The 18,364-nt window shown below is 46.2% G+C and overlaps 1 protein-coding gene across 1 annotated transcript; it reads left to right on the top strand.

Moving 5' to 3' along the window:
* Positions 1 to 10,252, top strand: POMK (protein O-mannose kinase). The gene is made up of 3 exons (XM_008173559.4): positions 1 to 169; positions 1,286 to 1,593; positions 4,284 to 10,252. The coding sequence occupies exons 2-3, from the start codon at positions 1,306 to 1,308 to the stop codon at positions 5,055 to 5,057; spliced, it is 1,062 nt and encodes a 353-aa protein (XP_008171781.2). The 5' UTR covers positions 1 to 169; positions 1,286 to 1,305; the 3' UTR covers positions 5,058 to 10,252.
* The last annotated feature ends 8,112 nt before the right edge of the window (positions 10,253 to 18,364 follow it).

Below are 18,364 nucleotides of genomic sequence, written 5' to 3'. Positions count from 1 at the left end.
GTCACGCCGGCTCGCGAGGGTGACAGACACAGCCTCTCTCCAGGGGTACCCTAATGTCCGGCCGTTACTGAGTGGGCAGGGCCGGGGCCGAGGCACCCTGCCAGGCGCGGTGCAGACACCAGCTCACCGGCTGACAGGACGGGAGGAGCCGGAGCCGGAGCCTGTCCCGGTAGGCGCCTGGGCCTGATGGATCCCAAAGAAACCCAGACCCAGTGGGGAGCTGGGAGTTGTTCCCAAGTGCAGGGGCCTGTTTGACCTGTGTAGTGGCGCTCAGTTTGGGGGAAGTGATTTGCCTTTTGCAGTATTGAGGTGACTTGTTAATAAATATTGCCAGGGGAATTTCAGGTTTCGATTCCTGCACTGGGATAGTTAAATAGACGGGATTTGGTATGTTGAATGTTTGCAATCTGCCTTTTCTCCCTTGTCGTTCCCTCGATGCTTCATATTGTCACCCTCCGAATTGCAGAGGTAACAGCAATCTCGGGCACTGATCTCTTCAGACAGGCCCCTGTCCAAGGCCCCCTGGACCTCAGTGGAATAAGGCTCAGCCTAGGTTCAGGGACTACAAGGGGCTTGCAGCAGGACCTAACCATGCTCTGCTCTGTGATTGCTGGCACAGGAGAGTGCATTTCAGATACAGTTTGATTCTAAAGTTCACTGAATTAATCATTCGAAGTCTCTTTATTTGTTAATAGTCAGATTCTGCTCTTCTCAGGCACATACTGGCCCTGGATGCTTGGGATTTTAATTTTACTGCCTGTCCCCTGCTCAAGTGGTCTGTGTCCCTGTCTCTTTCAATTTCACAGAGGCAAGTCTGACAGCAGTTCTCTGTGCGAAGTAACAGACTGGATGTGGTGGAATACCCCACAGTGCACCAGTACCAAGAGTGGTCTCAGCACTGAGGAATCATGCACCCCACCAGGATGACAGCATCAGTCCTTCCTTCTCCCTGCCTCTGCAGCTCTGCTTTCCGCTCCCTGGGTCCATGCAGAGCTTCTTCATTTCCTAGACAAAGCAGATTTGTGGATTGGGGCCTATGTTTGTAAAAATCACAGAAAAGGACAGGGGACTGCGGAGGCAGGAGTAGAGCTTGAAGTGACTTTTTTTCCTCTTTTTTTTAATCAGCTGACTCTATTTCACACTGATGGTGTCTCGTTAAAGATCTTATGTAGGATTTGGGTGGCTAGAGAGGGAGGGTTTCACAAAAAGTCCCCCAAACATTTGTCTCCCGTCTTTCCTTGTCGCAAAAGAGTGTTGTGTTTACTGGGTTGTTTGTGTATTACAGAGAATGTAGAAGATAGCAACATGGACAAAAAACTCCAATACGTTAAAAAAGAGCTGCTCCGAAGGGAAATTCCTCCAGTCTTGTTGGTGCTGCTGCTTCTAGCTGTGCTGCTCCTGAATTTCCTTCTGTACATGCATCTCAACAATGTCTCCATCACCACCGGGCAGCCTGACGTGGACTCCAGCCTCTGCCCATTTGGGTACTTCAGATTAGGATCATTGAAAAATTGCTCGCCGTGGCTGTCTTGTGAAGCCATAAATACAGAAGTCAGGAAACTGAAGTGTGTTGGTGAAGGGGCTGTGAAAAAGGTTAGTATCATGTTGGATAGGTGGATCTCCAAGAGGAAAAGTTCACATGGTGTGTTAGCTGATTATCAGTGCTTATGCTGGGATAATTGTCTCCACAATAGATAATTATTACAGAAACACAGAGTTATGATGACTATGGATGGCATAAACAGAATATGGAGGAGATGATCTCATAGAGTCAGACTTTGCCTCACTTACACTGAATGGTAACTTACTCTCTCTGCAAGAAGTGCCACTGAAATCAACAGCACTGCTTGCGGAATATGATGCTTCTCAGGGCTGGTCTTCACTAGTGAAGACACGCTCAAATCGATGGGAGAGCACTCTCCCATCAATTTCTGTACTCCACCTCAATGAGAAGTGGAAGCAATGTTGTCGACATAGTGTAGTGTGGACCCTGCAGTAAGTAGATCTAAGCTACAGCGACTTGAGTTATGTTTCTACTAGGGCTGTCAAGCGATTAAAAAAATTAATCATGATTAATCGTGCTGTTAAACAATAACAGAATTCCATTTATTTAAATATTTTTGATGTTTTTACATTTTCAAATATATTGATTTCAATTATAACACAATACAAAGTGCACAGTGCTCACTTTATTTTTTATTACAAATATTTGCACTGTAAAAAACAAAAGAAATAGTATTTTTCAATTACCTCATGCAAGTACTGTCATGCAATCTCTTTATCATAAAAGTTGAACTTACAAATGTAGAATTATGTAAAAAAAAAAAACGGCATTCAAAAATAAAACAATGTAAAACTTTAGAGCCTATAAGACCACTCAGTCCTACGTCAGCCAATCGCTCAGACAAACAAGTTTGGTTACAATTTGCAGGAGATAATGCTGCATGCTTCTTGTTTACAATGTCACCTGAAAGTGAGAACAGGCGTTCACATGGCACTGTTGTAGCCGGCGTTGCAAGATATTTACGTGCCAGATGCGCTAAAGATTCATATGTCCATTCATGCTTCAACCACCATTCCAGAGGACATGTGTCCATGCTGATGACGGGTTCTGCTCGATAACAATCCAAAGCAGAGCGGACTGACTCATGTTCATTTTCATCATCTGAGTCGGATGCCACCAGCAGAAGGTTGATTTTCTTTTTTGGTAGTTGGGTTCTGTAGTTTCCACATTGGAGCATTGCTCTTTTAAGACTTCTGAAAACATGCTCCACACCTCATCCCTCTCAGATTTTGGACAGCACTTCAGATTCTTAAACCTTGGGTCAAGTGCTGTAGCTACTTTTAGAAATCTCACATTGGTAGCTTCTTTGCATTTTGTCAAATCTGCAGTGAAAGTGTTCTTAAAATGAACAACATATGCTGGGTCATCATCCGAGACTGCTATAACATGAAATATATGGCAGAATGAGGGTAAAACAGAACAGGAGACATACAATTCTTCTGCAAGGAGTTCAGTCACAAATTTAATTAACACATTATTTTTTTAACGAGCATCATCAGCATGGAAGCATGTCCTCTGGAATGGTGGCCAAAGCATGAAGGGGAATACGAATGTTTAGCATAAGCGTCTTGGCTCTCCGAGCTCTGGTCAAGTGTAGGTAGTCTCTTGGTCTATCCAAGGCCGTGATCAAGTGTCTTGATGTTTTTGGTCTTTTGGCCTCGAGATGAAAACCTTGTCTTTGCTTCTGGGACCTTGAAGTGAAAAAATTCTCTAAGTTATATCTGGCACGTAAATACCTTGCAACACCAGCTACATAAGTGCCATGTGAACACCTGTTTTCGCTTTCAGGTGACGTAAATAAGAAGCAGGCAGCATTATCTCCCGTAAAAGTAAACAAACTTGCTTGTCTTAGCAATTGACTGAACAAGAAGTAGGACTGAGTGGACTTGTAGGCGCTAAAATTTTACATTGTTTTGGTTTTGAGTGCAGTTATGTAACAAAAAAAAATCTACATTTGTAAGTTACACTTTCACTATAAAGAGATTGCACTACAGTACTTGTATGAGGTGAATTGAAAAACACTATTTTATCATTTTTACAGTGCAAATATTTATAATAAAAATAATATTATAAAGTGAGCACTGTACACTTTGTATTCTGTGTTGTAATAAAAATCAATACATTTGAAAATGTACAAAAACATCAAAAAATATTTAATAAATGTCAATTGGTATTCTATTGTTTAACAGTGTGGTTAATCACAATTACTTTTTTTTAGTTAATTGCGTGAGTTAACTGCGATTAATCAACAGCCTATTACTAGCGTAACTCAAATCGCATAGCTTAAATCGACCAGCAGCAGTAGTGTAGGCAAGCCCTCAGATCGAGTAAGGGTGGCAGGAGAGAGAGTGGTCTATATAAGTTCTCTCTTGTAGACAGTTTGATGTAGTGGCCGATTTGCATTTAATCCATGTCATATGCTCATGAGGGGAGCACAAGAGATCCGTAAATACTATATGCAGGAATTATTATGTCAGTACTGTGTAGCTAGCAGTAACTCCACTGTAACATGTAGGTGTATACAAAGACTCACCTAATAACTTCAGTAGCATTGAAGTCTAGTTTGTAATTGTGTAACTTGTTCATTTAACAGCATTGTGTCGCATGAACGTATAGCTTGCCATGTTGTGGGTATTCCATTTCCTGCAGGTCCATAATAGCTTCTACTGATCAGTAAGAAAAGGTTCCAAATGTTTTGCTTGTCTCTTGCTGTTTTTAGGTCTTTCTTTCTGAATGGAAGGAAAACAAAGTATCCCTTTCCCAGCTCGCCAACTCAGAGCTGAAGGAAGATTTTCTTCATGGACTGAAGATGCTGAAGGCTCTCCAGAGCAAGTATGTTGTCAGACTGCTTGGCTATTGCGAGAAGCAGTTCACAGTCCTTACCCAGTATCACCCGTTAGGCTCCCTGAAGAGCCTGAATGAAATGCTGGACCTTCCCAGATATAAGGGCTTGAATACTTGGCATCGCAGATTCATGCTCGCAATAGATTATGTGAGCATCATCCATTATTTGCACAACAGTCCTTTGGGCACCTTAGTAATGTGTGATTCCAATGACTTGGACAAGGTGTTATCGCAGTATCTGCTGACAAGTGACTTTCATGTTCTGGTGAATGACTTGGATGCCTTGCCTCTCGTGAACAAGAGCGCTGGCAGGCTGGTGAAGTGTGGCCATCGGGAGCTCCAAGGCGAGTTTGTAGCTCCTGAACAGCTTTGGCCCTATGGGGAGGAGGTGCCATTTGAAGATGACCTCATGCCTCCATATGATGAGAAGACGGACATATGGAAAATCCCTGATGTCGCCAATTTTTTCTTGGGCCACGTTGAAGGGAGTGATATTGTCAGGTTCCATTTGTTCGACATCCATGCTGCATGTAAGAAGAAGAACCCAGCTGAAAGGCCTTCCGCCCAGATGGTCATGGACACATACAGGAAAATGTTAACATTGCTGCTCAGAGAGGCTGCCATGCCTGGTACCAGGGAAATGTTATAAATAACTGTGAGAAGACATACAGGTTGATGTCCTGTTATTTATTTAGCACCCACAGGGTGCTAGGTCCTTTGCAGACTGGTAGCAGAACAAGGTCCCTACCCAAAGAACAAAGGAGACAAAATTGACACTAGTGATGGTTTGAAAAAAGGTAAATCTGTTTCATGAAAAAAATTGAAATGTTTTGACCCAACCCCCCTAATTTTGAGGGGTTTTAGTGGTTTTTTTTGTATCTCCCCCTCTCCCTTTTCCTTTTTTGCCACTGGAAGAGGAGGGGCAGGGAAGGAAGATAAAGCGGGGGTGGTATTTTTGGTTTTGGAAAAAAAAAGTGTGTTTTTTGTGTGTGTTTTTTTTTTTAATCAAAACATTTGAAAAATTCTTTTTCAAAAATTCCACAAAAAATTCTGGCTTCTTCTTTTTTTTTTTTAAAGGCCAGTTTTTGTCAAAAAATGGTTTGAACGAAAAATTTCATCCAGCTCTGATTTACACCTGGAGGACTCGAGAAAGGAGAGCAACAAATAAGCAAAGTGATCCAGATGAGAGAGAGGCATATTCTTTATTAGCTCCGTGCCAATTCCATACCACTACCTTGTCTAAACAGTGCCCTCCTCCTCTCCTTTGCACCTTCCTCTCGCCAATCATTGGGGGCTGTTCTAATGGCCAGCCAGCACCCTGCGATACTGAACAGATCTCCCTAGGGGGCCACAGTGAGCTGGTGTCGCCAGCTGTTTATTGGGACAGGAGTCTGTCATGGCTGGTCAGATATCTGCCACCTGAACAGCTCCCATCTCCTGGAGATGTGATATACCAATCTCTCTAGGCATAGCTGGAGGTAGTAGCAAGAGCCTGTCTTCAAGGCCCCCCTTGTTCAGAGCAGCTATTTGCTGGCCCTGCCGCCTTCTCCTGGGGGGGCATGGGTGATTTCTGGCTCCAGCTGGATGGGGGACAGGGGAAGCCCATCCTGTCAGCTCTACTGTCACCTTTCTGTCTGTGGGCCCAATTGCTATTGTTCCAGCTCCCACAAGCATGCTAGGCACTTCAGACATACAAACATTACAGGTGTCTGCCCAAAAGAGATTGCAATCCAAAAAGGGAACATACGGACAAAGGAGCGGGAAACACACTGCCTTGATTTTCAAACCCTTGCCCACTTACCCATTATATTCTCATAAAGGCCCTTTGGAGCAAGAGCCTTGTTTTCCCACTGCTGTGTGAAGTGATTAGCACACTGCATACACAATAATCATTTTTCTCACATAACTTCATTCCACAGCGATTTTGCTAGTTTGGCTTCTGCAGATTAGAAGCTCCCTCCCTTCCCCCCGCATCCCAGAAAAATCCCACCACCTTCAGAGTAGAAAGGAAGTATTATCTCTTTGCATTCACCTTTCCATGACCGTGTCCTAATGACCCAACGGGAAGATGGTGTTAACAATGGAAAACGATCTCTTCCTTAGACACTCAAGTAGTATAATGAAAGGAAGGGCTGGAGAATACAAATCCTTCTGTATTTTGCATACAGAATTCTCTGAGGGCCTGATACAAAGCCCATTGAAGTTAATAGAAAGACTTCTTTGGCTTCACAGAGCTTTGGACCAGGTTTTTAATTCCTAGATTCCATGGTTATGGGCTTGATAGAAATACCTGGACAGAGCATTATCAGGGAACAGAAATACCTTAGTACAGCAGCAGAGTTTGTTTTCAGCAATTTGGTTATGCCCACACTGCCTCAATGGGCATGTTGAACATGTGTGGAGAATGATGTCAGATGGACTTTACAGTTATGTACCTCATGACTTAGTTTTCTGTGGATTGTACGTTCAAACACCTAGGAGCCGGCTGGAGTAACTGCCATGTTGTGTTGAGTTCAGATGCAACCTGTGGCAGAGGAGACACACACTGTACTCCCTCTTGGAGAGTTTACTTTTGTTCCTTTTTGTTTTGCTCGTCTCCTTTAATTTAAAACAAGCCTGAAAATGTATGGCTGGTTTTTGGTGGGGAATAACGTACCCCACACACTGTGTGGGCGCATCTCTGAGTCAGATTGGCAGCAAATCGTTTGCTCACCAGCTGAAAATACAGCTTCCAAATATGTAAATTTTAAAAAGTGGGAGCAGAGATCTTGTATTGGTGACATTGGTGACCATTCTCCTGGTTAATTATTTGTGATCACATGCGGACAGATTAGCATGACTGTTTAGTAAGACACAGTCTGCTTCTAGCCTAGCCAGCTAAGATGCAAGAGAAATGCTCTTCTGTGGAGACCTACTAGCATTATGTTGCTATGTTGACACCAGATGTAAATATCTTGCTTATAAATGGGAAAGTTTTTCTGCAAATGGCAATGTTATAGTTGCTCTCATCTTGTGCTAGTGTCTCTTTTAAGGAAGTCTGCCTTGTTATTTTCATTTCTTTGATTATCTATGTCCAGTTTGGCTTGTTACATTATATGGATTTTGTCATGTGCCCCTACTTCCCCAACCTACTCATCAGCACCCCTCACAAGCCTCCTCGTTGCTCTGCCGTGTAGGAGGCAGGGGGCCAAGATCATAAGCCAAGATTTTCAAAAGGGACTTGGGATTTTTGGATGTCTCACTCTTTTCGGCATTCTCGACTTAAAACGCCTTAAGGGAGCCTGATTTAAAAGAATGCGAAACGGCAATGGTATCATCCCATTGATTCCTATGGGACTGCTCACAGAGTAAGGGGATACTCAGTGTGAGTAAAGGAATCAGGATCTGCTGCTCCTATATTAACAATATCGATCCGAGTTAAATAGCTTTCATTTTAGTCGGGTATGAAGGAAAGCTGGATGTGCTGAGTAAAAGCTGGACACAGAGTTTTAACAGCTAGCCAATAAGTTTATTGTACAGTTAAATGGGCTTGCAAGAAATATCAATGTATGATGGCTATAAAATAGACATGTTATACGTCTGCTGTAAAAAGAGCCATCACTGTCAGGTTTGTTACCCTGAGCTCTCAGTAAGGACCAGAGTCTGTCCTCCTCATTCATGTTGCACAGTATCTTACTCTGCAAGCAGCCATATTGATTTCACAGAGTGAGAGGGACAGATTCTGGCCCTAAAATACCATTTTGCCTTGGAGACTTCAAAATTCATTAATGGATGAGGCCATCAAAGTCTCTCTATTTTTGGTTACAACTTAAATATGAGATATTTGTACACACTGACTCCAGGACCCAGAGCCATCCTCTCCACTGCCTCCCACTGCGCCTTAATGTTTTCTGCCAGTGTTTTTCATTTGAAGTTGAGCACCAGCGATGAATTAAACCTGGTTTGAATGGGGTATTGTGGGTTTAAAAAATAAAAATCCTGGTATTGAATGTTGCCTGCTATTCTATGTGGAAACACTAGGTGGTAGTGTGAAATACCATTTAACTTCAATTGTGTGCACCTTAGACCGTGGAGACACCTAGCCCTGCATCCAGTAGTTTGTGCATAAACTGCCTCTTAATTCCTTGGCAGGGCTTATAATCATTGGGTTAGTGGAATCCTTAATTACAGTGAGTGAGTGAATCACATGGGGCAGGTTTCAATGTATACATTACTTCATTGGGAAAACCTGTAGAATGAGTGTAAATGAAGCAGTTCCCCCGGGAGCCGTGCACTCAGTACAGAATAGTCTGTAGTCTTTGCTGTGTCACGGTACTGTGTACCTCTGGGACAACACACAGCCCATGGCATGGTGCAGTCCAACAGCCAGCAAGGACACACGTGGGTACCTGGTGAATGTACAGCTGGCTGGAGAAGCTGTGGAAAGTTGTACATATGCAGGATTTTGCTTTTCTGTAAGGAAGAGACCTTGTGCTGTGCTGTTAACACGTCAGCGGCAGGCTTTGCTTTTCATCTCTTCCCTTGCAAATCTTCAAATGAGGTTAGAGGCCACCAGCAGCAGCCACTAGAACCTAGGGCAGGGGTGAGCAAACTTTTTGGCCTGAGGGCCATATTGGGGTTCCAAAACTGTATGGAGGGCCAGGTGGTTTTTCATGAGAGTATCCAGTTTTGAGAGCTTAAAACCCTATACCGGAAACCTACTGACTGCTATACGTACCTACATGCTTCCAGCTTCCATACAGGACACACCACACGATCCATTGTCTACAGCCGAGCCCTAAGATACAACCGCATTTGCTCCAATCCCTCAGACAGACAAACCTACAAGATCTCTATCAAGCATTCTTAAAACTAGAATACCCCCCTGCTGAAGTGAAAAAACAGATTGACAGAGCCAGAAGAGTACCCAGAAGTCACCTACTACAGGACAGGCCCAACAAAGAAAATAACAGAACACCACTAGCCGTTGCCTTCATCCCCCAACTAAAACCTCTCCAGCGCATCATCAAAGATCTACAACCTATCCTGAAAGATGATTCCTCACTCTCACAGATCTTGGGAGACAGATCTGTCCTCGCTTACAGACAGCCCCCCAACCTGAAGCAAATATTCACCAACAACCGCACACCATACAACATAAACACTAACCCAGGAACCTATCCTTGCAACAATGCCCGATGTCAACTCTGTCCACATATCTATTCAAGTGACACCACCATAGGACCTAATCACATCAGCCACGCCATCAGGGGCTCGTTCACCTGCACATCTACCAATGGGATATATGCCATCATGTGCCAGCAATGCCTCTCTGCCATATACATTGGCCAAACCGGACAGTCTCTACGCAAAAGAATAAATGGACACAAATCTGACATCAGGAATCATAACATTCAAAAACCAGTGGGAGAACACTTCAATCTCTCTAACCACTCAGTGACAGAGTTGAAGGTGGCAATTTTGCAACAAAAAACCTTCAAAAACAGACTCCAAAGAGAGACTGCTGAACTTGAATTAATATGCAAATTAGATACAATTAACTTAGGTTTGAACAGAGACTGGGAATGATTGGATCATTACACTAATTGAATCTATTTCCCCATGTTAAGTATCCTCACACCTTCTATGGGTCATCTCGATTATCACTTCAAAGTTGTTTTTTTTCTCCTGCTGATGATAGCGCATCTCAATTGATTGGCCTCTTACAGTTGGTATGGCTAATTCCACCTTTTCATGGTCTCTGTATGTATAAATATCTTCTTTCTGTTTGTTCCATTCTATGCATCCGATGAGGTGGGCTGTAGCCCACGAAAGCTTATGCTCAAATAAATTTGTTAGTCTCTGGGTACGTCTACACTACGAAATTACTCCGATTTTACAAAATTCGATTTTAGACAACAGATTGTATAAAGTCGAGTGCATACGGCCACAGTAAGCACATTAATTCGGTGGTCTGCATCCACAGTACCGAGGCTACCGTCAACTTTCGGAGTGTTGCACTGTGGGTAGCTATCCCATAGTTCCCACAGTCTCCCCCGCCCATTGGAATTCTGGGTTGAGATCCCAATGCCTGATGGGGCAAAAAACATTGTCGCAGGTGGTTCTGGGTACATGTCATCAGGCCCCCTCCCCCTCCTTTCCTCCCTCCATGAAAGCAACAGCAGACAACCGTTTCGCGCCTTTTTTCCTGGGTTACCTGTGGAGACAACATACCACGGCAAGCATGGAGCCCGCACAGCTGACCGTCACCGTATGTCTCCTGGGTGCTGGCAGACGTGGGACTGCATTGATACACAGCAGCAGCTCCTTGCCTTTTGGCAGCAGACGGTGCATTAGGACTGTAAGCCATCGTCATCATACAGAGATGGGAGTGACTCAGCCAGATCATTTCCCATCTTCTGATGAGCACCCAGGAGATGACCATGGCTTGCAGTCTTACTGCACCGTCTGCTGCCAGCCTAAGATGTAAAAGATAGATGGAGTGGACCAGATTTATTTTGTAATCATTTCCTCCCCCCCTCCCTTATTGAAATCAACAGCCTGCTAAACCCAGTCTTTTGAGTTCAATCCTTGAGGGAGCCATTCTGTGTGACAGTTGTTTGTGTTTCTCCTTGATGCAAAGCCTCCACCTTTGTGGATTTTAAATCCCTGCAAGCCATGTCGTCAGTCGCCCCTCCCTCCGTCAGAGCAACGGCAGACAATCGTTTTGCGCCTTTTTTCCTGGGTTACCTGTGCAGACGCCATACCACGGCAAGCATGGAGCCCGCTCAGCTCAACGCAGCAGTCATGAACATTTTAAACATCTCGCGCATTATCATGCAGTTTATGCTGAACCAGAACCTGGAAAACCAGGCGAGGAGAAGGCGGCGACGGCAGCGCGGCGATGAGAGTGATGAGGACATGGACACAGACACAGAATTCTCTCAAACCGCGGGCCCCGGCGCTTTGGAGATCATGGTGTTAATGGGGCAGGTTCGTGCCGTGGAACGCCGATTCTCGGCCCAGGAAACAAGCACAGACTGGTGGGACCGCATAGTGTTGCAGCTGTGGGACAATTCCCAGTGGCTGCGAAACTTTCGCATGCGTAAGGGCACTTTCATGGAACTTTGTGACTTGCTTTCCCCTGCCCTGAAGCGCCAGAATACCAAGATGAGAGCAGCCCTAGTGGCGATAGCCCTGTGGAATCTTGCAAAGCTAGACAGCTACCTGTCAGTCAGGAATCAATTTGGAGTGGGCAAATCTACTGTTGGGGCTGCTGTGATGCAAGTAGCCAAAGCAATCACTGAGCTATTGTTACCAAAGGTAGTGAATCTGGGAAATGTGCAGGTCATAGTGGATGGCTTTGCTGCACTGGGATTCCCTAGCTGTGGTGGGGCGATAGATGCCATATCCCTATCTTGGCACCAGAACAACAGGGCAGCCAGTACGTAAACCGCAAGGGGTACTTTTCAAGGGTGCTGCAAGCACTGGTGGATCACGAGGGACGTTTCACCAACATCAACGCGGGATGGCCGGGAAGGGTTCATGACCCTGAAAGAATTGGGTTTGTTTAGTTTGGAAAAGAGAAGACTGAGAGGGGACATGATAGCAGTTTTCAGGTATCTAAAAGGGTGTCATAAGGAGGAGGGAGAAAACTTGTTCACCTGAGCCTCTAAGGATAGAACAAGAAGCAATGGGCTTAAACTGCAGCAAGGGAGGTCTAGGTTGGACATTAGGAAAAAGTTCCTAACTGTCAGGGTGGTTAAAAACTGGAATAAATTGCCTAGGGAGGTTGTGGAATCTCCATTTCTGGAGATATTTAAGAGTACGTTAGATAAATGTCTATCAGGGATGGTCTAGACAGTATTTGGTCCTGCCATGCGGGCAGGGGACTGGACTCGATGACCTCTTGAGGTCCCTTCCAGTCCTAGAATCTATGAATCTGTGACGCTCGTGTCTTCAGGAACACTAGTCTGTTTAAACGGCTGCAGCAAGGGATTTACTTCCCAGAGCAGAAAATAACTGTTGGGGATGTTGACATGCCTATAGTTATCCTTGGGGACCTAGCCTACCCCTTAATGCCATGGCTCATGAAGCCGTACACAGGCAGCCTGGATAGGAGTCAGGAGCTGTTCAACTATAGGCTGAACAAGTGCAGAATGGTGGTGGAATGTGCATTTGGACATTTAAAGGGTCGCTGGCGCACTTTACCGACTCGCTCAGACCTCAGCCAAACCAATATTCCCATTGTTATTGCTTCTTGCTGTGTGCTCCACAATCTCTGTGAAAGTAAGGGGGAGACATTTATGGCGGGGTGGGAGGTTGAGGCAAATCACCTGGCCACTGATTACGCGCAGGCAGCCACCAGGGCGATTAGAAGAGCACACCAGGAAGCGCTGCGCATCAGAGAAGCTTTGAAAACCAGTTTCATGACTGGCCAGGCTACGGTGTCACAGTTCTGTTTGTTTCTCCTTGATGAAAACCCGCCCCCTTGGTTGACTCATTCCCTGTAAGCCGCCCACCCTCCCCCCTTTGATCACAGCTTGCTTGCAAAGTGAATAAAGTCACAGTCGTTTAAAAACCATGTATTCTTTATTAATTGATTATACAAAAAGGGAGATAACTGACAAGGTAGCCCGGGTGGGGTTTGGGAGGAGGAAAGGAAAAGGCAGTTCAAAACTTGTTGAATGACAGCCTTCTGTTGCTTGGGCTGTCCACTGGGGTGGAGTGGTTGGGTGCATGGAGCCTCCCATCCCGCGTTCTTGGGCGTCTGGGTGAGGAGGCTATGGAACTTGGGGAGGGTGGTTACACAGGGGCTGCAGCGGCACTCTGTGATCCTGCTGCCATTCCTGAAGCTCCACCAGACGCCGGAGCATGTCCATTTGATCCCGCAGTAGCCCCGGCATTGCATCGTGCCTTCTCTGATCTTCCTGGTGCGTCCTCTGATTTTCCTGCTGCCACCTATCGTCTCAATCATCCCTCCTGTCCTCACGTTCACTGGCCGCTTTCCTGTACTGTGATACTGTGTCCTTCCATGCATTCTGATGAGCTCTTTCGTTGCTGGTCGACGGCATGATCTCAGAGAACATTTCCATGCTGGAGCTCTTTTTCGATTCTCGGACTGCATGGTTACCTGTGCTGATGAGCTCTGCATGGTCCCCTGTGCTGATGAGCTCGACTGGCCAAACAGGAAATGAGATTCAAAAGTTCACAGGGCTTTTCTTGTACACCTGGCCAGTGCATCTGAGTTGAAAGTGCTGTCCAGAGCGGTCACAATGGTGCACTGTGGGATAGCTCCCGGAGGCCAATACCGTCGAATTGCGTCCACACTAACCCTAATTCGAACAGGTGATATCGATTTTCTCGTCGGGGAGTAGTAGAGAAATCTATTTTAAGAGCCCTTTATGTTGAAGTAAATGGCTTTGTTGTATGGACGGGTGCATGGTTAATTCGATTTAACGGTGCTAAATTCAACATAAACTCATAGTGTAGACCAGGCCTAAGATGCCACAAGTACTTCTGTTCTTTTTGAAGGTACAGACTAACACAACTGCTACTCTGAAACCTGTCAATAAATTATAGAAAATGCTCTCTGACAGTCACCATTGCAGGGACATTTTCACTAGGTTCTGTTGTTGTTACAATATGCACCATTAAAGTCATTTGTTCCGTATGTCTGATGTCAGGTCTGCGGTCCAGAATAACAGAGTAATGTCTTGCTGACTTCAAATCTGCCATAATCTTCTGTTTGACTTTTGTTGCCAGTAACTGTATGATCTAATTTTTAATTGTTTTTCTGAGGTCGTGGGGTGTGTCCATTTCTTGGGTGGTGACTCTTCTTAGATGCTCCTGGAGTACAGCATCAACCTCAGCCATCAGCTCCACAATTTTAAGGAAGTTTCCATTGTTTGGCACATGCAGCTGATCTGAAGGGCCACACAGTGCTAGGTTTTGGGTAGCAAGCATTCTCACAATGGCAACCAGCCTTTTCAGAACATTTTGCCAGTGAAGAGACACTGATGCAATCTTCTCTTGATGCTGATCATCTATGGTGGTCTTTAACCTTATTCTCATCTCAAGCTCTTTCCACCTATGGAATTCTCTCCGGTGATTTGCTGCCTTCTCATGGCATGCCAGATTTCTAGCCCGATTTTTCCAGTCCTTTGTTCCTGTAGAACCCAATGTGACTGGAACATTAGACTGGAAGGTTTGCAACAAAAACAGGATGCAGCATTCTGGATTTTTTAGTACATAAGCCATGGCCTCTCTACTTTGTCACCATTGGAGATTTCACACCAGTAATGTGTTGGATGGAAACTTCTATTTTCATTGTCTTTGGGGAACATGAAGTTTTTCACTTGCTGTGGGCCATGCAGTACAAGGAAGTCCCTCAGGCTACTGCTCAAGTGGGTCTACAGTCCTGGATCATCTAGACTTAAGGAACTAAACTCAGCAGCAGCTGTTTCTTGCATCTCCACCACACTCTTCTCTGATCTACACTTTTCTTCAGGAAAGTGTATGGTTACATATATTTGAGATGGAGATATGGATGGTGCAGTAGCTGCCAGGTCACCTGCACTCTGACTAACTGGAAGATCAGGCATCTCCTCACCACACACATCCTCACTGGGGCCGGAAGGTTCACCGTGAACATTTGTGTCTATGTATCTCAGGAGAGCTCCTTCCTGCTTAGATAGAAAAGCTTCCTTTGCTTTCTTTCTTTTTCTGAATGCTGCCCCAGAGGGGTGTTTTCTTCTTTCACTAGGACGGCTGTTCTGTGCTAGCTATAGTGGCTCTCAACACTCAATTGAAGGGGACAAATAAGCAGGCTGGTAGCAGGGCCTGAGTAGGGAAGATATCAGCGTCTTAAGGGCCTAACTGGCTCCTACTATTTCAGTTGACTGCCTGATCTCCTCAAGTGGGTTCAGGGAAGCAGCAGGAAACAGGAAGCTCCCTGAGAAGCTGGTGTTAATCAGTCCAGGCTCCTGGGGGTGCTGGAGAGGTAAACAAGAGGCTCCTCCGCCTCTCTCTTCCTGCAGCTCCTGCTGCTTTCTGTTATTCCCTCTCACCTTTTCTCCTGCCTGACTGTTCTGTCTCTTGTGCCCTCCTTCCTCCAGCACAGCACTCCACCATCTCTGTGCATCTCGAGCAGAGAGAATACATAGGCACCCCCAGCAGACACAATTTTCTACACTCTGGGTCCTAGTGGCGCCCCCCGCAGTCTGGCACCTTAGGCAGCCACCTCAGTTCGCCTCATGGTAAGGCCAGCCCTGTCCTGTGGGCACGGAGAACCTAACTCCCATTGAGGTCAGCCAGGGAGGCTGGATGTGCACATTACAGGAAATAGACTGTCAGGGCAGCAGAATCCACTGAAAAACCGCGTATTGCGAATTGCAATGCAGGCTCTCACTGGGTGGCTCTTTGTCCTGCCTCTGTTGGCTAGAGCGTGAGCAGAGCTTTGAGACAGCTGCTGCGGCTGTAGCCAGCCATCGAAGCGAGTTTCCCATCGTCTCTCTTCTGGCCGTGGATGCTCGACTGCAGCAGCTCCTCAGAGGTCCCAGCCTCGCTCTTTAATGCCCATTCTCCCCGTGCTCGCATGGCGCTTCATGGACCATTGAGTAGCCTCATGACAACATCCCAGTTGTGGACACAGGCACCAGCCACCGATTCCCCAAGCCAAAGTCCCCTTGGCAATCCAGGGAGCCTTAGCCTGGGTTGTCTGGAGCGCAGGGTTTGGCCCCTGGTGACTGCAGACACTGCACCTGCTGCACAGCCGCACGGTGACTCCTGTGACCCCTCTGCCCATCAGTACTCGGCTCTCCCACATTCTGCTGAGCGCCTGAGATCTGGGGGAACAGAAACCCTTTGTTAGAGACGGAAAATCTCCTCCCAGGAACACTCGGTCAGTGGCTGCCAGAGGCCTTCCCTGTGAAACTCCAATTGCGCAGCCCCTCGGTTTCCCACTGCGGAGATCTCTGCTCTTTCACTGGTCACCTGTGGCTGCAGTCTCTGACGGGGGAATGTGGAGGGGTTTTTGCCAATGATCCCTTCTACAGCGCCCATAATGGGAGGAGGTTTGGCCTTGTGATGTGAGGCCCGGGTCTGAGAATCAGGGCTCCTGGGTTCAGTGACTCTGGAAGGGGGCGTGGTCTAGTGGGTGGAGCTGGATTTGTTGACACTGAGTGAGAGGGGCTTGTGCTGAAGGACCCTGGTTCAATCCCCTCCAATTCCTGTGGTGTCTACATGTGGCCATGACTTTACTTACCTATCAGTGTAGGTTGTTTAGCCTATTCCTGGACACATTCTTACATCTGCTGCTGGCCATCCTGAGATGTAGGTCCTTCATCCACACAAGGACATGGCTCATCAAGGTCACTCCAGCAGCTCTCATCTGGTCTTCACCTCTGCAATGGACGGTGAGCTCTAACCTGACCAGAGAAAGACAGGGTGGTGTTCTTCAGGGGAATCTGCTGGAGCTCCTGTATCCCCTGTTCCACCTCACACCCCGACACGCTAAGGGTTTTCCAAAGATACCACTAATCTCGGATAAACAAAGCAGACTGGTTCTAAAGGAAAAACAGATTTCTCCCCTGCTCTAGGGAGATTCCCACAGGAAAAGTCTCTGATGGCGAGGATGGGGGCAATGGAAGCCTCCAGCCCCTTGACTGGTAGGAAATCAGGACTCGGGGAGTTAAGGGGTGTCTCGGTCCTGCTGCAGGGAGCAGACCTGGAGAGCAGAAAGAGCACTAGTGGCATTGTTGGAAAGACAGTGACTTCTACCTGTGAAGGTGGCTGAAGCTTCTTGCAGGCACTAGAGTCCAGGATCCTTACACCTCCTTTGGGGATCTTTTTCCTAGGAATAAAATCAGGACACCACACAGAGAATGACATCTGAATCCCAGGTCTGGGATCCAGGGAAAAGGTATGATCTCAGCCAGGCTATGTACCAGGAACCTGATTTTTGTCCCAAAAGCCACAGTTATCCAGATGAGGTTTTCTTCCCCATTTGCTTTCAGGTTATTTACTCACAGTATTCATTTGTTTGCTTTGCCGTGTTTCCACTCTCTGCATCTGATCATTGGTTTAAGTAACATTCTTTCCGTTTTTGCTTCTGTTTCCTCTTATTACAGGGTAGCATCTGCTTAGCACTTAAAAAAAAATTAATAACAAAATCCTGATTCTACATTGAAGAGGAAAGTTTCTGAGAATTTGGCTGCAGAACTTTAGTGTCTGCATATTTCATTCACTATTCTTTATTCCGGTGCAGGTCTGATGCAATCTGCACACCCAAGAATGCCCACATGAAGCACCGGGTGCCCTTAGAATACCTGTTAAAACAGAGGAAGAGAGTAGATTAAAAGCGGGGAAAAAATCCAAAAAATCCAATACATCAGCACTTCTCGGCATCATTGAAGCACCAGTCCTGGGCGCAATACAGGTTAACAATGCCCATGGTTCTTTCCCACTAGAACCACATCCGACCAGAAAAAGCCTTTCAGCCAATTATTTCCTTACACTCTGAAGGGGTGAAATTCAGCCCTGTGCAGACAGCCAGGACAAGGTCTGCACATCACAGCGGATTTAAGTGGCACTTCACTGCACCGGTGCTGTGAGTTTTCCTCCTGGATTGGAACAGCCAGTGGGAATCCTGTGAGGTACAGAGCAGAGAGAGGTTTGGGCCATAACGTTCACCTCAGAGGCTGAGCTTCTGCAGCCTTTTGGGATGTTCCCATCTGAGGAGGATGATTTTGGCCAGCCCTAGTTCAGAGCTTTCAGTCACCTCAACCGGTGATTCTCTGGCACAGTTGATCTAAAGTAGCTGAACTTTTCAGGCCTTGCCCCCACCTCCGACACCCCTTGTACCTCACCATTGCCCTCTAACAGCCCCTGTCCCTTCTCTTGATCCCTGCCAAGCCCAAATACAGAGCCTAGCTCACGCTCCTCCTCTCCTAGACTCCTCCAGTTCTCCCAGAGCCC

This window comes from Chrysemys picta, chromosome 5 (assembly GCF_011386835.1).
Source record: "Chrysemys picta bellii isolate R12L10 chromosome 5, ASM1138683v2, whole genome shotgun sequence".
NCBI classification, from domain to species: domain Eukaryota; kingdom Metazoa; phylum Chordata; order Testudines; family Emydidae; genus Chrysemys; species Chrysemys picta.
The sequence above is the reverse complement of the archived record's forward strand: the minus strand, read 5'-3'. Positions and strand labels throughout refer to the sequence as shown.